Genomic DNA, 26,310 nt, shown 5'->3' with positions numbered 1-26,310 from the left:
CCAAGAGAGCACTTTCAACAACACACACTACTGATGTGGACATTAAATACCACAGGAAAAGGGTTTCTTTAGTAGAGCTCATGGCTAACAACACATACTCATAATGTAGCCTCTTTAATCATTGTGAAATACAAGAATGCAACTATTCAGGATTCTATACATTTTGTCTAGACAGGTGTGGCATTGCCATGAGGAAAGCAAGTAACATTATATTTTCAGTAAAAAAAAAAAATCTTCTGGAGTCATGGTTCTGAGTGGAAACACCCTCAAAGTTCATCTTGCTCTTGTGTGCTAATTAGTTAAACCATGTCTGAGCATCATGATGGATACAAACACGTGTAGCCATGACACCAGTTACCAGAGGGACATCCTACTCCTCTCGGTTGTGACAGGGCCTCACTGCAATGACCAATGAGCCATCATCCATCACCTACAGCAATGCTGAGAAGAACTTAGCCAAGGGGAAAATGAATTGTGTAACCAACACACAAACACTGACGTTTGTGTAAGCACAATCATCGAGAGAGGGAGAAAAAAATATTACCACCCCCTCCCGCCCTTCCTTCCTCCCTATTCCTTGCTCTCTCCCCCTTTCAAGTCGTGCTTGATTCCCCTCTAGTGGAATATTTGCATCCTTGAAACTCAAACTGGCTGGAAACCATCCTTTTGGAGATTATTTGCCAGAATTTGTTTCTCTAGTCATTGTTTTTAGTGCCAGATTGGTTTATCCATATATACACGCATCTTTTTCTTTTGACTGCTCCCGATTAGGGGTTGCCACAGCGGATCTTTCGTCTCTGTTCCCTGTCTTCTGCATCCTTCTCTACCACACCCATGTATCTCCTCTTTGGCCTTCCTCGTTTTCATGTGCCTGGCAGCTCCATCCTCAACATTCTCCTTCCAACATGCTCTGCATCTCTTCTCAGGATGTGCCCATACCATCTCAATCTCATCTCTCTTAGCTTAATTCCCAAGCTCTCCACATGTGCTGTCCCTCTGATGTGCTCGTTCCTTATCCTGTCACTCCCATCACAAACCTTAACATCCTCAACTCCGCCACCTCCAACTTTGCCTCCTGTCTCTTCGTTAAGGGTACGATCTCCAATTCATACATCATAGCTGGTCTCACTACTGTCTTATACATCTTACCTTTCACTTTTGCTGTGACTTTCCTATCACAAATGACTCCCGAAATCCTTCTCCAACTGCTCCACCCTGCCTGCACTCTCTTTCTCACCTCACTATCACAGCCCCCATTTTCCTACACAGTTGACACCAGGTACTTGAATTTGCCAACTTTCTTTACGTCTACTCCTTGCATCTTCACTACACTCTCATCCCCATTCTCATTGATGCACATGTATTCTGTTTTGCTACTGCTCACCTTTATTCCTCTTCGTTCCAATGCATACCTCAATCTCTCCAAACCCAACTCAACCTCCTTTCCACTTTCACCACATATCACAATATCATCCGCAAACATCATGTTCAATGGTGACTCTTGCCTCACTTCATCCATCACTATGGCAAACAAGAAAGGACTCAAAGCAGATCCTTGATGAAGTCCCACCTTCACCTTGAACCATTCAGTCGTTCCAACTGCACACCTCACTGCTGTTTCACTGTTCTCATACATCACTCCACACTTTCTCATACAATACCATAACTCATCTCTCAGCACTCTATCGTATGCCTTCTCCAGGTCTACAAACACACAATGTAGCTTTCTCTGGCCTTCCCTGTACTTCTCCATTAATATTCTTAAAGCAAAAATTGCATCCAACGTGCTCTTCCTTGGCATAAACCCGTACTGTTGTTCACAGATTGCTACCTCTCTTCTCAATCTCGCTTCCAATATCCTTTCCCATAACTTCTTGGTGTGGCTCATCAATTTTATCCCTCGGTCATTACTGCAGCTCTGTACATCTCCCTTATTCTTGTATATTGGGACTAGCACACTCTCCATTCATTTGGCATTTTCTCATTCTCTAGGATCTTATGAAACAATCTCACTCGGAACTCCACAGCCGTCTCACCCAAACATCTCCAAGCCTCAATCGGGATACCATCTGGTCTGACTGCTTTCCCAGTCTTCATTCTTTTCATGGCTGCCCTCACCTCATCCTTACTAACCAACTCTACTTCCTGATTTGCTGTCTACAACGAATCTGACCTTTTCTCTCTTGGATTCTCCTCATTTAATAAATCTTCAAAGTACTCTTTCCACCTTCTTAATACACTCTCTTTGTCAGCACATTTCCATTTACATCTTTCAGCACTCTTACCTGCTGTACATCCCTTGCTTCCCTGTTTCTCTGCTTAGCTAGTCTGTACAGGTCTTTCTCTCCTTCTTTGGTCTCCAGTCTTTCATACAACTGGTATGCATCTGCTTTTGCCTTTGCTACCGCTCTTTTTGCCTTCTGTCTTGTCTCTGTATAACTGCCTGCTTTCCTCATTTCTCTGATCATCCCAATTCTTCTTTGCTAGCCTCTTCTCTTTTATAATTTCCTGCACTTCTTTGTTCCACCATCATATCTCCTTGTCTTCCTTCCTCCTTCCCGATGACCACCCTAGCACCTTCCTTGCTGCCTCTCTTACTAGTATAGCAGTAGTATCCCAATCTTCTGGCAGACTTCTATTACCACTCAATGCTCGTCTCATTTCTTCCCTAAACTCCTTCTGATGTTCAACCTCTTTTAGTTTCCACCACTTAATCTTCGGCTCCACTATTTTCATGCTTCCTCTTTTTCACTTTCAAGCTCATCCTGCACATGACCACTCAATTTTGTCTAGTTACACTCTCTCCTGCCATCATTTTACAGTCTCCAATCTCCTTCAGGTTACCCCCTTCTGCATAGTATGTAGTCCACCTGTGTCGATCTTCCTCCACTCTTAAACGTCACCCTGTGCTGCTCTTTCTTCTTGAAGTATGTATTGACTATTGCCAAATTCATCCTCTTTGAAAAATCAACCACCATTTGCCCCGCCACATTTCTCTCTCTTACACCATATCTGCCCATCACGCCCTCATCTCCTCTGTTTCCCTTGCCAACATGTCCGTTGAAATCTGCTCCTATCAGCACGTGCTCCTCCCTCGTTATACTTTCTGCCACTTCATCCATCTTTTCCCAGAAAGACTCTTTCTCTTCATTCTCACATCCAACCTGTGGGGCATATGCACACACAACATTGATTACCACTCCTTGAATCTCCAACTTCATGCCTATCACTCTGACACCCTCTTCACATCAATCACACTGTTGACCAACTCTCCCCTCAAAACAATACCAACACCATTTCTCTTTCCATCGACTCCATAATAAAACAACTTGCATCCACCTCCAATGTTCTTGGCCTTGCTTCCCTTCCACCTCGTCTCCTGCACACACAAAATGTCCAACTTCCTTCTTTTCATCATACCTGCTAACTTTCTCGCTCTGCCAATGTTCCTACATTCAGTGTTCCTACCCTCAATTCTAAGCTCCTTCCCTTCCATCTTTCACGCTCTAACACGCCTCTCCCCTCTCTTTCTCCATTTTGATGCAACAGTAGCATACTTTCCACTGGCACCCTGTTGACCAACAGTACTGGAGGCAGTCATTGTTAACCCGGGCCCTGACCGATCCGGTATGGTATTTGTTTTTTCAATCCATATATACACGCATCATCCACTTTATTAGGAATATCTGTACACGTGCACATTCACACAATTATCTAAGCAGCCAGTCATGTGGCGGCAGCACAATGCATGAAAGCATGCAGATACAGGTCAAGAGTGTCAGTTAATGTTCACATCAAATATCAGAATGAAGAAAAAAAATGTGATCTTAGGGATTTTAACCATGGCATGAATGTTGGTAGCAGATGGGCTGGTTGGAGTATTTCATATACTGCTTATCTTCTGGGACTTTCATACACAACAGTCTCTAGACTTTACACAGAATGGTGAAAAAGAAAAAAAAACCCACCCCAATAAGCATTGAGTGAGCAACAGTTCTGTGGGTGGAAACTTCTTATTGATAAGAGAAGTCAGAGGATAATTGACCAGATTGGTTTGAGTTCCCAGGAAGGACATACAGTATTTGACAGTATATTTGGAAAATTAGACAGGTGAAGATTAGAAATACCCCCCAGTCTTCAACTGTCCAGTGTTCATTAGTCTGTGCCCATAATAGCCTCAGATTCTTGATTTTGACTGAAAGAAGTGGAATGTGGTCTTCTGCTGTTGTCGCCCTTCCACCTCAAGGTTTGATGTTTTGTGCATGCTGAGATTCTTTTCTGTTCACGATGGTTATAAAGAATGCTCATTTGAATTACTATACTTTATGTCAGCTCAAGCCAGTTTGCTCATTCTCCTACAATCTCTCTCAGCGACAAGCTTACAGATGCTCTGCTTACAGGACGTTTTTTTTGTACCATTCTGTAAACTCGAGACTTTTGTGCAAAAAAATCTCAAGAAATCAGTAATATCTGAAATGCTCAAACCAGCCCATCCGGCACCAACAATCATCCCATGGTTAAAGTCACAGAGATCAGATTTTTTTTTTCCATTCTAATGTTTGATGTGAATAGTAACTGAAGCTCTTGACTTGTATCTGCACGCTTTGATGCATTGTGCTGCTGCCACATGGTTGGATGATTCCCGGGTTTATTGTGAATTGTGTTCTTCAGTGGACGATAAATGAATAACAAATTTTAATTATACAGCATCTTTCATACATTTACATTTAAAAGTGATTCAAAAATAAAAGTGAAAGACAAATAGTAAAACAAAATGACAATAGCAGCAACAGAATGAAAACAATTGCTATATAATATATTAAAACATACAGTGCCTTGCAAAAGTATTCATCCCCCTTGGTGCTTGTCCTGTTTTGTTGCATTACAAGCTGGAATTAAAATGGATTTTTGGGGAGTTAGCACCATTTGATTTTTTTTTTTTTGTGGGGGGGATTCTTATGCACACTCCAGATTTCTGTTTTTTTTCATCTTAATGATTGTTTGTGTCACAATTAAAAAAAATGTACACCTTTAACATGGTAGGCATGTTGTGTAAATCAAATGGTGCTAACCCCCCCAAAATCCATTTTAATTCCAGCTTGTAAGGAAACAAAACAGGACAAACACCAAGGGGGATGAATATTTTTGCAAGGCACTGTAATAAAAGCATTCAAAATTACAACAATTGTACAATAATTAAAAGAAAATAAAAGTAATGCAAAAGTAATGTGCAAGTGAAAGTAAGGTATTTAATCCAAATAATAAACGCTACTTACTTTTTAAAAGTAGTGCTAGATGGAGCCTAATTAATTTTTGTTGATGTATTCCAAACTTGGTGCATTAAACAAAAGGCTTCCTTGTCGTCATTTTGAATTTTAATACATGGAATGTGGATAAGGTTAGCACTAAATAAGCTTAAGATATTTGAAATGCATTATATTTGGCATTCAGATATGTGTGAACGTGCTTTACAATTAGGAGATTTAAAAGCTGCTAATAAGAGTTTATAGTTAATCCTAAAGGAAACAGATAGCCAATGGAGCAATGCTAAAACTGATCTAATATGCTCTCATTTTGAAGTACCTGTTAATATTATTGCTGCTGAATTTTGTACAAATTGTAGCTTGTTTATTGCAGTTGGAGATGTGCTGTAAGCAATGTTTTACAATAGTTAAAGTGAGAAAAAAGCAAACTTCTTTTTGGTTCAAAAACCATTCACTCATCCAGGTCTTTCACAAAACAGTGCAGTAAGATATCCTATTCAACGAAACCAGCTAGCAAGCATTTTGAGGTAACTCAAAAAGCAATAATCTTAACTGATCATTATGAGTGTCCAAATGATGTTGGGTTTGTCTTGAAGCAAATGACAGAAGTGAAATATACTGTCTCCTACTATTTATACATCCTTATATGCCATGGATCTCTTGCACAGAATGTGTATTATTATTACTACTTATTACAGTATATGGGATCAGTCTGGTGGGCAGTCTGTGGAACAGGCATGTGCTACGGCCAGGCCAATCAGAAATCACAAAGCAATCAGCAATGCTCACAAATCAAATGAGCAAATAAAGATCATAATTAATCTTTTCAATGCTCTCACTAGCACTTATATTCTCTCCCTTTTCTTTTCCTCTCTTGGGAAATATAGATTATGGTGACAAATAAAAGAGAAAAAAGGGACTTAATAATAATTAAAATAATCATTAAAAGTTAGTACAATGCTAATAATACTAACAGCCACATCAGAATTCTCTCAAAGTGTCTCCTCTCAAATACACAGCAGACAAATCCATGAGCTAATATACATATAAATATACACTCATTGATCATTTTATTCAGAGCATCTGTACACCTACTCATTTATGCAATTATCTAATGTGCAATGCATAAAATCATGCAGATCTCGTCCAGCAGCTTCTGGTAATGTTCATATCAACCTTCAGGATTGGGGGGAATTTGATCTCTGCTATTTTCACTGTGACATGATTGTTGGTGCCAAATGGGCTGGTTTGAGTGTTTCTATAACAGCTGATCTCCTGAGATTTTCACACACAGCAGTCTCTAGAGTTTACTCCAAATGGTGCAAGGAAAAACAAACAAACAAAATTCAGTGAGTGGTAGTTCTGCATACAGAAACACCGTGCTTTTTGATTGCCACTTGAACATTTTCACTTTATCTTTAAGCCATTTTGTTACAACTTTGTGGTATACTTAAGATCATTGTCCTGTTGGTAGACCCAGTTATGACCCAAGTCTTAACATTGTGTCTGATGTCTTGAGGTGTTGCTTCAGTATTTCTCGATTAACTTTCTTCCTCATGATGTGATCTATTTTCTGAAGTTCATTAGATGTTTGCCCAGTAAAATGCCCCCAAACGATAATGCTTACACCCCCAGGCTTCACAGTTGGGATGGTGTTCTTCAGATTAAAAGCCTCATCCTTTTCTCTCCATACATAGTGCTGATCATATTTATGGCATATTTTATTTCTTTCAGGCCGTGAAGATGTAGAACTCTTTTAATGATGGATGTAAATGTTTTGTTCTTAAAGGTTCACGGTCTCCACAAGTAGAGTTCCTCCTTTCGAGTTATAAACTTTGATGCCTGATGCTATTCAGCATCAGGCATCAAAGTTTATAACTCGAAAAGAGGAACTCTACTTGTGGAGATCCACAATATTTTTCTTAAGTCCAGTCTTGGTTGCTTGGATTTCATATGGTAACAAGGAAAAAAAAAAAAAAAAGACACTGGCTCTCGTTTACAAAATGAACATATGACAGAAAACTGGGCGCATGGTCATCTCCAGACAAAGCTTGAAATTTATCACTGTGGACATGAGCCGAGGCTACAATTAAATCTCACGTCAAGTTTTACCTCATGTACACAAGTTTTCGAGTCAGGTTTGATATTCGGTGCAGCATAGTAAATCTGAGTCAAGAATTGTTATTAGACCATATTCTGACTGGCATCTAAACATGATTCATCACTTAAAAATATGCAGCATATGGCAAAATAATACATTTTGTAAAGGGCTACATTGACTGTCATACATCCCTAACATAAATGAAAAAAATTGTTTGCAATTAATGGGGTTAACAGTTTTTTTGGTGCAAGATTGATTTGATTTGACATAACTACAACCAATTAAAATTAAGCAGTTAAAACCAATGTGTATGTTAACCAATTTATGATGTGATACAGTGGTGCTTGAAAGTTTGTGAACCCTTTAGAATTTTCTATATTTCTACATAAATATGACCTAAAACATCATGAGATTTTCATACAAGTCCTAAAAGTAGATAAAGAGAACCCAGTTAAACAACTGAGACAAAAATATTGTACTTGGTCATTTATTTATTGAGGAAAATTATCCAATATTACATATCTGTGGGTGGCAAAAGTATGTGAACCTCTAGGATTAGCAGTTAATTTGAAGGTGAAATTAGAGTCAGGTGTTTTCAATCAATGGGATGACAATCAGGTGTGAGTGAGCACCCTATTTTATTTAAAGAACAGGGGTCTATCAAAGTCTGATCTTCACAACACATGTTTGTGGAAGTATATCATTGCATGAACAAAGGAGATTTCTGAGGACCTCAGAAAAAGCATTGTTGATGCTCATCAGGCTGGAAAAGGTTACAAAACCATCTCTAAAGAGTTTGGACTCCACCAATCCACAATCAGACAGATTGTGTACAAATGGAGGAAATTCAAGACCATTGTTACCCTCCCCAGGAGTGGTCGACCAACAAAGATCACTCCAAGAGCAAGGTGTGTAATAGTCAATGAAGTCCCAAAGGACCCCAGGGTAACTTCTAAGCAACTGAAGGCCTCTCTCACATTGGCTAATGTTAATGTCCATGAGTCCACCATCAGGAGAACACTGAACAACAACAGTGTGCATGGTAGGCTTGCAAGGAGAAAGCCACCGCTCTCCAAAAAGAACATTGCTGCTCATCTGCAGTTTGCTAAAGATCACATGGACAAGCCAGAAGGCTATTGGAAAAATGTTTTGTGGACGGATGACACCAAAATACAACTTTTTGGTTTAAATGAGAAGTGTCATGTTTGGAGAAAGGAAAACACTGCATTCCAGCAGAAGAACCTTATCCCATCTGTGAAACATGGTGGTGGTAGTATCATGGTTTGGGCCTGTTTCGCTGCAGCCGGGCCAGGAAGGCTTGCTATCATTGATGGAACAATGAATTCGGAATTATACCAGTCAATTCTAAAGGAAAATGTCAGGACATCTGTCCATGAACTGAATCTCAAGAGAAGGTGGGTCATGCAGCAAGACAACAACCCCAAGCACACAAGTCGTTCTACCAAAGAATGGGTAAAGAAAAATAAAGTTAATGTTTTGGAATGGCCAAGTCAAAGTCCTGACCTTAATCCAATCGAAATGTTGTGGAAGGACCTGAAGCGAGCAGTTAATATGAGGAAACCCACCAGCATCCCAGAGTTGAAGCTGTTCTGTACAGACGAATGGGCTAAAATTCCTCCAAGCCGGTGTGCAGGACTGATCAACAGTTACCGGAAACATTTAGTTGCAGTTATTGCTGCACAAGGGGGTCTCACCAGATACAGAAAGCAAAGGTTCATGTACTTTTGCCACTCACAGATATGTAATATTGTAATATTATTCCTCAATAAATAAATTACCAATATTTTCGTCTGATTTGTTTAACTGGGTTCTCTTTACTTTTAGGACTTGTGTGAAAATCTGATTATGTTTTAGGTCATATTAATGCAGAAATGCAGAAAATTCTAAAGGGTTCACAAACTTTCAAGCACCACTGTAGATTACATGCATATTCAGTCATCTATTAAAACAAGAGCTTTGCCAATCCTCAAATCTCAGCAATGACACATGGCTCTGTTAGAAAACATCTACATGTTCATAAGACATGAGAAGATTTTTCGTGGATGCAGGGATTTTTTTTTTTTATGGAGAGCGACAAGTGGCTATTAAGTCGCTTTCATCTTGTCCGCTCTTGTTTTTGTCTAGCCAAAGGATAAACACCACTGGTGTCTGGATCTGATTGATTTGAAACATCATTAAAATGGGGGAAATAAAGAAAAACCACAAACGTGTATGTTTTGATGGCGAATTTGAGAGCTGACCATTTTTTACACCTAACCTACATGTAAATATTTGCAATATAAGCTATTATTATTATTATTATTTCATCTCATTATCTCTAGCCGTTTTATCCTTCTACAGGGTCACAGGCAAGCTGGAGCCTATCCCAGCTGACTACGGGCGAAAGGCGGGGTACACCCTGGACAAGTCGCCAGGTCATCACAGGGCTGACACATAGACACAGACAACCATTCACACTCACATTCACACCTACGGTCAATTTAGAGTCACCAGTTAACCTAACCTGCATGTCTTTGGACTGTGGGGGAAACCGGAGCACCCGGAGGAAACCCATGCGGACACGGGGAGAACATGCAAACTCCACACAGAAAGGCCCTCGCCGGCCACGGGGCTTGAACCCGGACCTTCTTGCTGTGAGGCGACAGCGCTAACCACTACACCACCGTGCCGCCCTATTATTATTATTATAATATACAATATATATCCAGTATGCATTAATCTGTAAACTAAATATTCAAACATCAGTTGGACTTTTATTGAAGATGGCACTGCTGTTTATCACAACAGTGATTTCTTTCCATACTACATTTTTCTGACTTCCTAAGATGCTACTTTTCAGGCTGCCAAATAGAAATAATTCATTTAATTGGACTTGAGACGTTAGAGCTTCTATTTTGAGAGCAGAGAAGTTTCTCTTCTTGGGTGTATTATGCCTTTTGATGTCAAAGTCTTGGGGTGCAACTTCCAAACTGAGAACATTTAAAGGGGAACAGAGGGCAATATAGAGAGTAAATATATAACAATAAAACGCACATTAACGAACCTTATTCAAGACTTACAAAAGTTTTTTGTTCTAAGGTTGGAAAGTTATAGTGTTTTGAATGTAGCTCAAGCAAACTATTTCCGCAGTTTGAACAGCCCGCCATGATATTAATTTTATCCAATCAGAATGCATGTTCATTTTCTCTGCGTAACACTCATGACGTATGTATGTGCCCAGTTGTGTTGGCTCATTGAGGTTGGGAATAGCACGTGTGAAATACCTCTTTCTGCCTCTTGCGACAATTTCGCAAGTCCACGGGTGGCGCATATCTCATTGCAGCAAATAAATTCTGCTGGACTCGTGAGCAACTCCACGTTACATTTTCTGCACGAGCACCACGCCGTGTCACCTGCACGCAGACGCTCTGCCCCACGCTCGCCATGCCCATGGTCAGCATCAGTCTCATCCAGGCCCGGTGCCGTGGGGGGGTGAAAGGGGGCGTTGCCCCCTCGTGGCTACAGCCCCGCCCCCTCAACGGAGACTCAGATCACTTAATTGTTTTCTTAATTGTTATTGTGGGTGTATGTGTGAAATGCTGACACAGCCGCGCACACACAGACCTGTGATAAGGACAAGGGGAGGGGTCGTGCGGGCGGGGGTTTTACATGTAGTCTACACTTACAAGTGCACTGTCTCTGCAATATGCAGTCAGTTTACGGGAGTAGTCTTTCCCCCACCAAATTAAATGAATTCAATCACAATATTGTGAATCCATTTTCTTTCTTTGTAGGCTAAATTTATCTCCGTTTATGTCGGTGTATGTGTTCATATATGGTCCGCTTTGTGCGCAAATAGCGTAAGAATATGTGTTGTTGACGTCACCCCCCATGCAGCGGGGGTGAAAATTCATCACTTCAGAGTGTTTTGTCCCCTACACGCCTAAACTGGGATTGCGGATTAAGTGGTTAGCGTTGACTCAGTGCGAGTCAGGAAGGCTATTACTGGTGCAGCCGCGGGGTCTGTTGATTTTTTTAAATTATGATTTTGGCCGCCGAGCCAAGTACCTTAGACTTGCATTGACGTTTTGTTTTCATGCCGCGGAGCTATTTGTATGTATTTTAAATTTAAAGGACTTGCCTGTAGGTTTGTGTGTGTTGTTTTATGTTTGGCATCTTTCCGGTTGTAATGCGTGTCTGTGAGAAAATTGGAGGGGAGGGTTAACAGGTGGGCACGGGTGTTGATAAAGCGCAACTGCCCTGGTAATATGTCACATGATTTTCCCGTACTAAAGCAACCTTCGGGGCCGTGGTTTTGTGGTTGGCGCAGTTAATTGTTTGAAACACGTTGTCAGACCGCCATCACTACTACACACTATATGAAAAATATTTGCCCCCTTGCGATTTCTAATTGCCCCCTTAGTAAACTGTTCCTGGCGCCGGGCCTGGTCTCATCCTCGCCGTCATCCGAGCTTTCTTTTCTTATTTCATCACCGGAGTCGAGAGTACCTCTCCTAGGTTCAAACTGGTACCCTAAGCCATAGCCTGCTTGCAGTGTGTCTTGCGGGATCTCTTCGTATGATTCAACAGAGCTGTCACTTTCACTTGATGTGCCCGATGCCATGATTACACGCTTATCTCCTCTATTTTGGAGAGTTCCACTAGTGCAGTGGGTAGCGCTGACGTCAAGGTGTTTTAAAAATGGCGACTCTTGTGCGGTTTAGCATATAAAGTATTATATTTACAGTTACCAAGATATTTCGTTGTTTTCTAGTATATAAATTTGATAGAATACTTAAGAATACGTTACTTTGTCACATCAGCAACTGTATATATTATATTTGGTACCCCTTTAACTGACGTGATATTTAAATGACGATGGTTTTCAGCCACCATATTTATCAACACCCAGTCACAGTCTTACACTGTGATCAACGGGATATGAAATTTCATGAATCACATGTGAACCCTGTCGTAATATGATTTCTACACTTGGACCTGCGCTGGTTTCTGTACTAGATTGATAAATGATGGCCACTGTCTCTAAAAGCAGGCCATTTTATAGCCAGATGTGAACTCCTAATTAGGACAATTAGCCAGTCAGTAGCTTCTAAAAGTCATTATGCTATTTTCTTGAATCTTCCAGGCTGTTTAAAGAGACAGTCAACTTAAGTGTATGTAAACTTCTGACCTACTGGAATGCTGATATATTGAATTAAAGCTAAAAATAAATCTCCCTCTAATGTACTGTTTTTAAAAAATATCCTTTGATGTGAATGAAATAGAGGTTCAAATTGACTTGCCAAAAGAAATGTGTGGTAACATGAAATAATATATGTGAGGTTGTAAAACTGAGACTGAATATCTTTAGCCTAGGTGTGCGTAAACTTTTGGCCTCACCTCTAAATATATGTTGCATTTGTGGTATTAATGTGTACAGAACTACTTCTTTATGCTGTTATGGCCCAGAGAAAAGAAACCTGGCTTATTCTTTCTGTAACACACCATCTCTTCCAAAAAAAAAAAAAAAGAAAAAAAAAGCTTGCCTATCGTAAAACAGCTCACTAAAGACTAAAAATGGGTCTACAACATGTAAAGGCTATAGCAGAGATAGTGCACCAGGAATAAACAATAACAAAACATGAAATTGCATTTTCCTTAAAACCTTAATCAAAGCAAGGTGAAGACGAGGTAATGCACAATGTCCATTTAAATAATCAAACATAAATTGTGTGAGAGCTGCTTTTCATTTTTTTTTTCTCACCGTGCCAATTAATTTCATCAGACACTTCTGGCCAGGTTCAGATGTGGAACGAAAAACTAGGTGAGTCATCGATGTTCTAGCCAGCTTTCAGTCAGGGTGAAAATGACCTTCAAAAATCATGATCAGCCAGATCATTAATACTTATGCTGCATGTGTTTTAATTATACTTCATTCCTACATCATTATATAAACCTCAGATCTAGAGGTCTCTGGAATGTACATTACATTCTTTCTCTATATAATCTTGAAAAGACAGAGAGAGAGAAAGCATGGGAAAGAGTAAGACGGTGAAAGATGGGAAAGAACGACAAAGAGATCAATCCTCACCTTGGATGCAGTAATTAAGAGAGCTAGATTTTTTTAATATACTTAATTTGTTCAATTCTAGACAGGGTAACATCAGTCCCACTGTTCCTCTAACAATGGATGTTCAACATACAGCAGTTTTTTTTTAAAGGTAGCCTATTCACAGGGGGAAGGAACAGCTATTTATTAAGACCTTTACCTTTTAAAAAAAGAAATGGTAGCACTGAAAAGCTAGTAGAAGGTGGGAAAAAAAATCAGGCTGTGTAATGATAAAGCATGGAAACTTACTATATCTGCCTCACAGATCAAAAGGTGAACCAATTACTAAGCAACCCAAGCCTGCTTTACAACCAGAGCAGAGCAGACTGAAAAAGAACTCTTCCTCATTTACCACATACACACAGAGCCACAGCACAAGACCTCGTTGAAAGTTTACACACTGTAACAAGAAAAAAAAAAGAACTTCAGAGTGGAAAGGTTTAAAAAGGATGCTGTTGTAGTAGAGAGACTGTCTCAGCACTACTTGTACCCAAGAACCGCTGCTGTAATCATAAAGGAGAGATGCTGGCCATAATAAATGTCCTTTCAATACATTTGTTCGATTTCTTTTAGTATACATCTGTGGTAAAGTAATGATTTATAATTGTACTATCCAGTGTCAGCCAGAAGAGGATGGATTCCCTTTTGAATCTAACTCCTCTCTAGGTTTCTTCCTCATTCATGGTAATTTAAAGTGACAGAATTTGTGGTATAACATTTATTCCCCACTCGTACAAGAGCCTTCATCAGTTCTACTGAGTCATTCAATGCTAAACTAAAGCCTTGGACTAATTCAGAAGAGAAACAGCTTGCAGGGTTTACTGACTGGATCTTGAATTCATCTTATGTTTTATTTGACAAACGCACCAGGCACTTGAATTTCAAGTAATACAAGCAGATTGTTTTTGTCAAACAGTTGTTTGTCCTAAGCAGATTTCAAACAGTTGTTTGTCCAAAGCAGTTTGTCCTAAGAAAGTAAAAGTGCCTCATGCCTTCCCCCCTTCTTCTGTCTCACTCACCTTGAGAGGCTTGTTATCAAATTTGAGTGGACATCTGGCTGCTACGGCCACCAGAGAAGAAAACAGGGCTGAAGAGAAAATAATGGTGGCAAAGGCCAGGAGCCAGGGCAGAGAGCAGAAGTAGCAGGAGGCCTCGGATGATGTGCACACCAACACATGAACAGAAGAACCCAGCAGGACAAGGAGGTAGAAGGGTAGAGAGAGGAAAGTGGTTGCCAGGGGAACGTCCACACATGCAGCACTGCTCAGAGCCTCTGGCATGGCCAACAACAACAGCACCAGAATCTATAGCAAGAAGGAGACCCAGTGATTAGATATTAATTGTATGGAACAAAGTAAAAGAAAGCACGCACAGCTATTTTTGTCATATCTATGAACAATACGACAGCACTTTTAAATATTGTAAATAAGACAAATTTTAAATAGAGACAGATACGGTACAACACATTATTATTATTATTTTTAATATTTTACACACATATACTATTTGGCTAAAAGGTTTTAGACACCTGGCCATCACACACACGTGCTTTTTGAAAATGCTTCTACTCCAATAACCTCCACTATTCTGGGAAGACTTTCCACTAGATTTTGGAGTGTGGAAGTGGGGATTTTTCCATTCAGCCACAAGATCATTAGTGAGGTCAGACACTGATGTTGGGCAAGGAGGCCTGGGGCACAGTCAGAGCTCTAGTTCATCCCCAAGATGTTCAGTAGGGTTGTGGTCAGGGTTCTGTGCAGGCCACGCAAGTTCTTCAACACCAACCTTTGCAAACAATGTTAAATGTGTCCTGCCAGGCAACTATGAAAAAAAAGTAATAGCCTGGACACCAAATCTGCTTGTCCTAGGCCCCTGGTCTAGTGACGTGTCCACCCCGTCAAAATTCTGCTCACACCGAACTGTGACACTGTTACATTCAATGTGATCTGTAACCCTGCCAGACTGAACTGACACTCGAGCAAGGCCAACATGCTTTTCTAAGGAGTTCCCCTTGGCACATTAATAGGTAAATCCAATTACGCTACCTTCCCCTACCAATCTTCTGCCTAATCCCAGGGCCTGATCCACAGGCTAAATGTCCCTGCACATAGCCTGTCAGTCTTACACCTACCCTGTTGCTAAAGTGCGTTTATAAATACTAAGTGAATGCCTATATATTCCTTCAATTGCATGTATGCTTCAGTCTAGAGGTACAGAGAGTGTAGGCTGGAAAGAATAAAAATTCAGGGGAAATCATTGTCTGGGCTGACCTGGGATCAGTTTTCATTTCAGCAGCAAATTAGAATTATTGGGATTTGTAGCCACAAAAATAAGTCTACCCAGTCAATTTCTCTAATGATTTACAGACCCTGGGACCATACTCTGAATTCCTTTGTGAATTTGCAGATTTCTTCTCAAACCTGGTTATTTCTTTAGACAAAAGACTGATTGCTGGAAACTTTAATATTCATTTTAATAACCCAGAAGACCCTCTGAGAACTGCGTTCATGTCCACTCGAGATTCAGCAGGGGTTAACTGGAAGGTCCTAGGACCCACTCAAAATGGTGGTCACACTCTTGATCTAAGCCTACCATTTGGATTAAATATAGAAAATATAAGTCACATTTCCACAGTCTGAAGCTCTCTCAGATCATCATCTCATCTGATTCTTATTCATCTTATCTCTCCAACCTAATAGAAGAGAGCAAAAAATAATCTTAGATTCTTATTGTAGCAAAATTAATTTGGAAAAAAAAAAACTACCACAGAAGTATGTATCCCATCAATATTTAGTAGGGATGACTTCATTATTAGGGCGGCACGGTGGTGTAGTGGTTAGCGCTGTCGCCTCACAGCAAGAAGGTCCGGGTTCGAGCCCCGTGGCCGGCGAGGGCCTTTCTGTGCGGAGTTTGCATGTTCTCCCCGTGTCCGCGTGGGTTTCCTCTGGGTGCTCCGGTTTCCCCCACAGTCCAAAGACATGCAGGTTAGGTTAACTGGTGACTCTAAATTGACCGTAGGTGTGAATGTGCGTGTGAATGGTTGTCTGTGTCTATGTGTCAGCCCTGTGATGACCTGGCGACTTGTCCAGGTTGTACCCCGCCTTTCGCCCGTAGTCAGCTGGGATAGGCTCCGGCTTGCCTGAGACCCTGTAGAACAGGATAAAGCGGCTAGAGATGATGAGATGAGACTTCATTTTTATTCTTTTTTTTCAAACGGCAAAATTTAAAATACCAGGCAAAAAATTCAGATGAAGTTTAAAGCCAGACAATTTGATAAACCCCATAACAATATAACTATACCAGATCTCATCTCATTATCTCTAGCCGCTTTATCCTTCTACAGGGTCGCAGGCAAGCTGGAGCCTATCCCAGCTGACTACAGGCGAAAGGCGGGGTACAACCTGGACAAGTCACCAGGTCATCACAGGGCTGACACATAGACACAGATTCACACCTACGGTCAATTTAGAGTCACCAGTTAACCTAACCTGCATGTCTTTGGACTGCGGGGGAAACCGGAGCACCCGGAGGAAACCCACGTGGACAACATGCAAACTCCGCACAGAAAGGCCCTCGCCGACCCCGGGGCTCGAACCCAGGACCTTCTTGCTGTGAGGCAACAGCGCTAACCACTACACCACCACACCACCGTGCCGCCCACTATACCAGATCATCAATTAAAATGTTTTACCCCCTTTGAGAAACTGAACAAATTTCCTCATCAAAAACATTAACCTGTGTATTAGATCCCTTACCTACATATTTCTTCAAACAGATAATACCATAAGCAATCAAACCTCTCCTAAAAAAAATCAATTCTTCCCTCAGCACTGGCCATGTACCTAAACCCTTTAAACTAGTAGTTATCAAACCCCTGATTAAAAAAAAAAAAAAAACCTGACCCTGACTCCTGTCAGCTGTCCAACTATACACCAATATGAAACCTTCCCTTTATCTCCAAGATCCTGGTAAAGGCTGTAGAACAGCAGTTATGCTCATACCTACATAGGAATAACATTTATTAAATGTATCAGTCAGGATTTAGGCCTCATCATAGCACAGAAATGGTGCTGGTTAAAGTAGTAAATTACCTACTACTGGCTTCTGTCAGGGTTGTGTGTGCTTGCTTCTGCTGCTTCACCTTAGTTCTTTGACTTTTTGATCATTGATCATACTGTTCTCCTTGATAGACTAGAAAATGTTGTTGGCGTTAAGGGAATGGCCATCCTGGCCTAGGTCTTATTTGACTGATCGTTATCAGTTTGTTGGTGTAAATGGTGTCTTCTTTACACATAGTAAAGTTTGGCATTCCGCAAGGTACTGTTTTAGGTCCACTGCTTTTTTTTTCTTCCTTCATATATGCTATTTCTGGGTAATATTATTCATAAACATGGTATTAATTTCCACTGTTATGCTGATGACACACAGTTGTATGTTTCTGCAAAGCCAGATAAGAGACACCAGCTTAATAAAATTGAGGAATGTATGAAGGACATTAGACACTGGATGCTTATTTACATCCTTCTACTTAATTCTGACAAGACATAAGTACTTGTACTAAGACCATATGCAGCTAGAAGTAGGTTTTCTGATTACATAGTAACTCTGGACGGCCTTTCTGTTTCTTCATGTACAGCAGTAAAACCTCAGTGTGATCATTGACTCCAGTCTTTCATTTGAAACTCATATCAATAACATTATGAGGATAGCCTTCTTTCATTTCAGAAATATTGCTGTTATTACACAATGCATAAAAACTAATTCATGCTTTTGTTACCTCTAGGTTGGATTTTTGTCTTTCCTAACTGTCTGGATGTTCTAGTAAGGGCATAAACAAGCTTCAGTTAGTCCAGAGTGCAGCAGTGAGAGTCCGTAGTAGAACCAAAAGATAAGACCACCTCACCCCCATCTTATCCACACCACATTGGTTCTCAATCAAATTTCACATTGATTATAAAATACAACCCCATATCAAAAACGTGGGGACAGTATGATGAAATTAAAACTGAAAACAATGCTTTGTAAATAATTTTTTACCTGTATTGAACTCAAAACAATACAACAGCACATTATTTGATCTTTTACCTCGTGAATTTTATTGGGGTTTTTTTGTTTGTTTTGGGATTTTTTTCCCCAAAATAGACCCTTATTTCAATTTTGATTTTTGCAAGACATTAAAAAAAAGTTGGGCTGGTAAAACATTTACCACTTTGTAATGTTGAAATTTCTTCTCACAACACATAAAAGATGTTTAGGGACTGAAAATACCAAGGGATAAAGTGTGTCTGATATTACTCTGTCCCACTCTTCCTGCAAACAGGTCTTAAGGCGAGCAACAGTATGGAGTGGTCATTGTCATATTTTTCATTTCAAAATTCCACACATTCTCTACTCTCTATTGGAGACAGAGGTACCCTCTCATTCTGCAGCCATACTTTTGTAATGTGTGCAGAATGTGGTTTTGCATTGTTTTGGAAGAGATGTTGTCCTGAAGGCAACATATGTTGCTCCAAAACCTCGATGTAGTTTTCTGCTTTAATGCTGCAGGAGATTACATGGCAGCCCAAATCATCACAGACTGCAGAAACTTCACACTGGGCTTCAAACACCTTGGATTCTACACTGTAAAAAAGAATAGTTGAGAATACTTGAAATTTCAAGGCAACAGTCTGCATTAATAATTTTATGTTTTGCCAACGATGTGCCCATGATAATCCAAACTATGATAACACTGTTATCTTTATTAAGAATTCTTAATTAAGTCAATTTTCAATTCCTCATTCTGCCAACATAGATTTCTCTTTTTGCTGAACAGTGGCATTCACAGTAGTACAAAAAGGCAATTGAGGTTATCACAATTTTTGGGGGGGCTTTTTTCACCTTTATTTGGATAGGACAGTGTAGAGACAGGAAATGAGCGGGAGAGAGATCAGGAAATGACCTCCGGTTAGAATCAAACCCAGGCCCCCAGATTTATGGTATGGCGCCTTATCCACCTGAGCCATGACAACATGAACTTCAACCGAAGAGAGAACCACATTGCCCAGCCCTTGCATTTGGGAGAGGAAACCACGTGTCTTGGTCATTCAGAGCATGCGCTGAATAAACACCTGTGACAATTATGTATTTTCAATTCAGATTATTCACTATTGTATATTTACACATCATTGAGGTGCACCCTATCAGTTTGATGTGGATTTTTCTTGATGTGGATAATTCTAAAAAATAGAATTATGCTTTGTTCAAGTAATTCCATATTCACAATTGAATGGACAAGAAAATATGAATAATTATTAACAAACAGAAAAATCCACATCAAACTGATAGAGTGCACCTCAATGATGTGTAAATATGCAATAGTGAATAATCTGAATTGAAAATACATAATTGCCACAGGTGTTTATTCAGCACATGCTCTTAATGACCAAGACACGGGGTTTCCTCTCCCAAATGCAAGGGCTGGGCAATGTGGTTCTCCCTCCAATTGACGATCATGTTGTCGTGGCTCAGGTGGATAAGGTGCCGTACCATAAGTCCGGGGACCCGGGTTCGATTCCGACCTGAGGTCATTTCCCGATCCCTCTCCGTCTCTCTCTCTCCCGCTCATTTCCTGTCTCTACACTGTCCTATCCAAATAAAGGTAAAAAAAAGCCCCCCCCAAAAATTGTGAGAACCTCAATTGCCTTTTTGTACTACTGTGAATGCCACTGTTCAGCAAAAAGAGAAATCTATGTTGGCAGAATGAGGAATTGAAAATTGACTTAATTAAGAATTCTTAATAAAGATAACAGTGTTATCATAGTTTGGATTATCATGGGCATACATCGTTGGCAAAACATAAAATTCTTAATGCAGACTGTTGCCTTGAAATTTCAAGTATTCTCGACTATTCTTTTTTTACAGTGTATGCTTTTCCACTCTTCCTCCAAACTCTAGGATTTTGATTTCCAAATGAAATGCAAAATTTACTTTCATCTGAAAAGAGGACTTTGGACCACTGAGCAACAGTCCAATTCTTTCTCTCCTTAGCCCAGGTAAGATGCTTCTGATTGACATTGTCTCTGGTTCAGAGGTGGCTTGATATTAGGAATGTGACAGTTGTAGCCCCTTTCCTGAAGACATCTGTGCGTGGTGGCTGTTGATGCACTGACACTAGCCATAGTCCACTCCTTGTGAAGCTCTCCCAAGTTCTTGAATTGACTTTTCTTGAATATCCTCTCAAGGTTGTAGTTATCCCTGTTGCTTGTGCAATTTCTCCAGCCAGCCTCTTCAGCAACAAACTTCTGTGGCTTACCCTCTTTGTGGAGTGTGTCGATGATTGTCTTCTTGACAACTGTCAAGTCAGCAGTCTTCCTCATGATTGTGGTTGTGTGTACTGAACTAGACTGAGAAACACATGGTATTTATACTGTTTGAATTTACCCCAAACTCAAAATGAAATATTCTAATATTTTGACCTTTTTGTGCGCTATAGGTCATAATTTTCTAAATTAAAATAGAAAAATGCTTGAAAATTTTAGTTTACATGTAATGCATCTAGAATGTAAAAAATTTTCAATTTCTTAAATAACTGATGGAAAATATTTAACTTTTTCATGATGTTCTCATTTTCTGACATGCAGAAATCATATATTGTGATGGTTGCCCCAAGAAACCACTAGCTAAGCAGCGCATCACTCCGCTCCTCACACAAAACAACTCTCATAGTGCTGAAGAGACACTGACTACGTTTACATGCACATCCAAATCGAGCTGCTGTCGGTAATCGAGCTGAAGGTCCCAGCAGGGTGCCAGAGAAATCCAATCCTACATGCACACAATGAAATCAGGCTATTGTGTGAGGTGCATTGTGCACCCGAGCCACAGGTGGCACAACACGCCCCATCGTGTTGGTACACTTCCGGTTGTCGTCATGAAGAAGAGCTATTCAAGAGTGTAAACAAAGTTATCAGTTCCGTGTTCTCCATTGCGCGTTTTTCTCCCATCCATGAATTTTAATATATTCAACTCCTTAAGCTGAATGAGCATGAACTCTGTCTCCTCATTGCTCCAGAAGTGCACGTTTCTGCTTGCCTGTGGCAGTGGGGGCGTGGTCAAGCGCCGGTCTGTGACAGGAGGGCGGAGCCAGGGAAGGTGAGTGGCAGAATCACTTCACCTGACGGTAATTAACCTGTGTTTGTGTGTCTTCCCAGTAACCACGCCCTATTTAAGGAGGCAGAGGGAGAGCAGAGGGGACAGCTCATCCCGGGACTAGAACACAGCGCGCGCGTGCGCGTGTGTGTGTGTTTTTCTCTCAAGAATAAAAGTAGGCTGTTAAACTGAAAAGTCTGACAATAAAAAGCCTATTAGTACCAGAAGCTTTGTCCTGCCGTCCTCTGTGCTCCACCCACACTTCAGAGAGCTCTACATCGCCATTTTCTCTTCTTCGTTTGTTCCTCCTGACCTCTTCTGCTGCTCGCTACTACTGTTGTCATGCCGACCGAGGCTGTTGTGTTTCCCGCTTGTGGTCTCGTCACTCCCGGAAGTAGCTCGACAACTAGCTCGATAGGGTATACATGCACAAAGTAGCTCGGCAGAAATCGCATAAACTAGGTTGTGTAGCTCGATTCCGAGAAATCAAGTTCGGTTCAATTTCAGCCGAATTAAGGTGTATACATGGCATTTTGAACTTCGATTTCAGTCGAGCAACGGCAGAAATTCGATTCTCTCTATGTGCATGTAAACGTAGTGAGTGACACTTCAGCACCATTGTTTTAGACAGTCAAATGCAGTGTTGTCATAGGACAGGGCCCGCTGATCACACATGGCTGAAGCGGCATAATCGACAACTCAAGCCACTCTCCTCAAGCAGCCAGGGGAGTATAAAAAAAGGTGCTGCAACTTATAGAGGTTAGTCGGGTTATCTACGTGCATCAACCACTCTCCACTCAGGCAACTTTGCCGATGCCAAGGACAATGATGATGAAGAGTTGGAGCACCCAGCCACGTTCGCCAGCGAATGCCCCCACTCTTAAAGCCTCTAAGTTGCCAGAAGACCCAGTTGCAGCCAGCCCTAGCTTGTGGCCTCACTCTAGGCCTGTGTTTAGGCTCTCCTCCGCTGCTTGCACCACTCACACTCCTTAAGGCCTCTGCATGCTCTTGCGACAAGGCTTTCGCAGATAGCTTTTCGCAGACAGTTGTAATTTATTGTTGAGCGGGGATAATAGCCGTGCGCGATGTTATTCACCGGCACAACGCAAGGGGGCGCGAAGTCGCTAGGAGTAGTTGGTGGGTGTGGTTAGTGGAGTGTTTATCCTCCGGTTACTTATAATGACTAGAACTTTTTTTTTTTTATAATGACTAGAACTGGAGTCGTATAGATGTACGTACTTCCTCAATCAACCGCTCTTCATGCTGCTCCATCTTCGCTCGTGTTTTTAAAAATGGCGGTCGTGAAAACAAACCAAACCGGGAAAGTAGGGAAGCGGAAGTGCGTGTACAGCGGATGTAGAGTGGACCAATCAGAGCCCTCTTGTCTGCGGCGCTGTCTGCGAGGCTTCTGCGGTGGTCACAATTTTTGGGAGGTGCGCGCAGAGCGTCTGCGAAGGTGGGGGGGCTACGCAGACACTGTCTGCGACGCTATCTGCGAGGACTGGGTTGTCAGCATAAATTGGCCTTTACACTTCTCCCTTCTTGAGTTTTCATTAAATTCATGTCTGTATTTCACTGACACCTGGGTTGTGTGTTTGCCTTCTCCCGTCATCACAGCTGCAAGTGCCACACACTCTGTGTGTGTGTGTGTGTGTGTGTGTGTGTGGTGCTTGAAAGTTTGTGAACCCTTTAGAATTTTCTATATTTCTGCATAAATATGACCTTAAACATAATCAGATTTTCACACAAGTCCTAAAAGTAGATAAAGAGAACCCAGTTAAACAATTGAGACAAAAATATTGTACTTGGTCATTTATTTATTGAGGAAAATTATCCAATATTACATATCTGTGAGTGGCAAAAGTATGGGAACCTCTAGGATTAGCAGTTAATTTGAAGGTGAAATTAGAGTCAGGTGTTTTCTATCAGTGGGATGACAATCAGGTGTGAGTGGGCACCCTGTTTTATTTAAAGAGCAGGGATCTATCAAAGTCTGATCTTCACAACACATGTTTGTGGATGTGTATCATGGCACAAACAAAGGGGATTCCTGAGAACCTTAGAAAAAGCGTTGTTGATGCTCATCAGGCTGGAAAAGGTTACAAAACCATCTCTAAAGAGTTTGGACTCCACCAATCCACAGTCAGACAGATTGTGTACAAATGGAGGAAATTCAAGACCACTGTTACCCTCCCCAGGAGTGGTCGACCAACAAAGATCACTCAGCAAGGCATGTAATAGTCGACGAGGTCACAAAGGACCTCAGGGTAACTTCTAAGCAACTGAACACCTCTCTCACATTGGCTAATGTTAATATTCATGAGTCCACCATCAGGAGAACACTGAACAACAATGGTGTGCATGACAGGGTTGCAAGGAGAAAGCCACTGCTCTCCAAAAAGAACATTGCTGCTTGTCTGCAGTTTGCTAAAGATCATGTGGACAAGCCAGAAGGTTATTGGAAAAAAGTTTTGTGAACAGATGAGACCAAAAATAGAACTTTTTGGTTTAAATGACAAGAGTTATGTTTGGAGAAAGGAAAACACTGCATTCCAGCATAAGAACCTTATCCCATCTGTGAAACATGATGGTGGTAGTGTCATGGTTTGGGCCTGTTTTGCTGCATCTGGGCCAGGATGGCTTGCCATCATTGATGGAACAATGAATTCTGAATTATACCAGCAAATTCTAAAGGAAAATGTCAGGACATCTGTCCATAAACTGAATCCCAAGAGAAGGTGGGTCATGCAGCAAGACAACGACCCTAAGCACACAAGTCATTCCACCAAAGAATGGGTAAAGAAGAATAAAGTTAATGTTTTGGAATGGCCAAGTCAAAGTCCTGACCTTAATCCAATTGAAATGTTGTGGAAGGACCTGAAGTGAGCAGTTCATGTGAGTAAACCCACCAACATCCCAGGGTTGAAGCTGTTCTGTACAGACGAATGGGCTAAAATTCCTCCAAGCCGGTGTGCAGGACTGATCAACAGCTACCGGAAACATTTAGTTGCAGTTATTACTGCACAAGGGGGTCACACCAGATACTGAAAGTAAAGGTTCACATACTTTTGCCACTCACAGATATGTAATATTGGATCATTTTCTCAATAAATCAATGACCAAGTATAATATTTTTGTCTGATTTGTTTAACTGCATTCTCTTTATCTACTTTTAGGACTTGTATGAAAATCTGATGAGGTTTTAGGTCATATTTATGCAGAAATATAGAAAATTCTAAAGGGCTCACAAACTTTCAAGGACCACTGTATCACGTCACATCATATATATATACACACATACATACATATATATACACACATGTATATATATATATATATATATATATATATATATATATATATATACATACACACACACACACACACACACACACATATATATACACATACATACATACACACACAACCCCGATTCCAAAAAAGTTGGGACAAAGTACAAACTGTAAATAAAAACGGAATGCAATAATTTACAAATCTCAAAAACTGATATTGTATTCACAATAGAACATAGACAACATATCAAATGTCAAAAGTGAGACATTTTGAAATTTCATGCCAAATATTGGCTCATTTAAAATTTCATGACCGCAACACATCTCAAAAAAGTTGGGACAGGGGCAGTAAGAGGCTGGAAAAGTTCAAGGTACAAAAAAAGGAACAGCTGGAGGACCAAATTGCAACTCATTAGGTCAATTGGCAATAGGTCATTAACATGACTGGGTATAAAAAGAGCATCTTGGAGTGGCAGTGGCTCTCAGAAGTAAAGATGGGAAAAGGATCACCAATCCTCCTAATTCTGCACCGACAAATAGTGGAGCAATATCAGAAAGGAGTTCGACAGTGTAAAATTGCAAAGAGTTTGAACATATCATCATCTACAGTGCATAATATCATCAAAAGATTCAGAGAATCTGGAAGAATCTCTGTGTGTAAGGGTCAAGGCCGAAAAACCATACTGGGTGCCCGTGATCTTCGGGCCCTTAGACGGCACTGCATCACATACAGGCATGCTTCTGTGTTGGAAATCAAAAAATGGGCTCAGGAATATTTCCAGAGAACATTATCTGTGAACACAATTCACCGTGCCATCCACCGTTGCCAGCTAAAACTCTATAGTTCAAAGAAGAAGCCGTATCTAAACGTGATCCAGACGCGCAAACGTCTTCTCTGGGCCAAGGCTCATTTAAAATGGACTGTGGCAAAGTGGAAAACTGTTCTGTGGTCAGATGAATCAAAATTTGAAGTTCTTTATGGAAATCAGGGACACCGTATCATTTGGACTAAAGAGGAGAACGACCCAAGTTATCATCAGCGCTCAGTTCAGAAGCCTGCATCTCTGATGGTATGGAGTTGCATTAGTGTGTGTGGCATGGGCAGCTTACACATCTGGAAAGACACCATCAATGCTGAAAGGTATATCCAGGTTCTAGAGCAACATATGCTCCCATCCAGACGACGTCTCTTTCAGGGAAGACCTTGCGTTTTCCAACATGACAATGCCAAACCACATACTGCATCAATTACAGCATCATAGCTGCGTAGAAGAAGGGTCCGGGTACTGAACTGGCCGGCCTGCAGTCCAGATCTTTCACCCATAGAAAACATTTGGCGCATCATTAAACAGAAGATACGACAAAAAAGACCTAAGACAGTTGAGCAAATAGAATCCTACATTAGACAAGAAT

General features: G+C 40.8%; 1 protein-coding gene across 10 annotated transcripts in view; it reads right to left on the bottom strand.

The window, feature by feature from the left end:
* pigg (phosphatidylinositol glycan anchor biosynthesis class G) overlaps window positions 1-26,310 on the bottom strand; it is a 427,330-nt gene that overhangs the window by 142,921 nt on the left and 258,099 nt on the right. For 9 of the 10 annotated variants that reach the window (XR_009655235.1, XR_009655238.1, XR_009655237.1 and 6 more), the window contains exon 8: window positions 14,494-14,778. The exons of the other annotated variant lie outside the window; for it this stretch is intronic. Coding sequence is in view for 3 of the 9 variants with exons in the window: in XM_060927883.1 (XP_060783866.1) it covers window positions 14,494-14,778 (285 nt within the window). In the remaining 6 variants the exon portion in view is untranslated. The remainder of the gene's footprint in view (window positions 1-14,493; window positions 14,779-26,310) is intronic. 10 annotated transcript variants of the gene reach the window in all.

This window comes from Neoarius graeffei, chromosome 8 (assembly GCF_027579695.1).
Source record: "Neoarius graeffei isolate fNeoGra1 chromosome 8, fNeoGra1.pri, whole genome shotgun sequence".
In the NCBI taxonomy this organism is placed as follows: Eukaryota; Metazoa; Chordata; class Actinopteri; order Siluriformes; family Ariidae; genus Neoarius; species Neoarius graeffei.
Note: the sequence above shows the minus strand (reverse complement) of the source record. Positions and strands in the feature narration are given on the sequence as shown.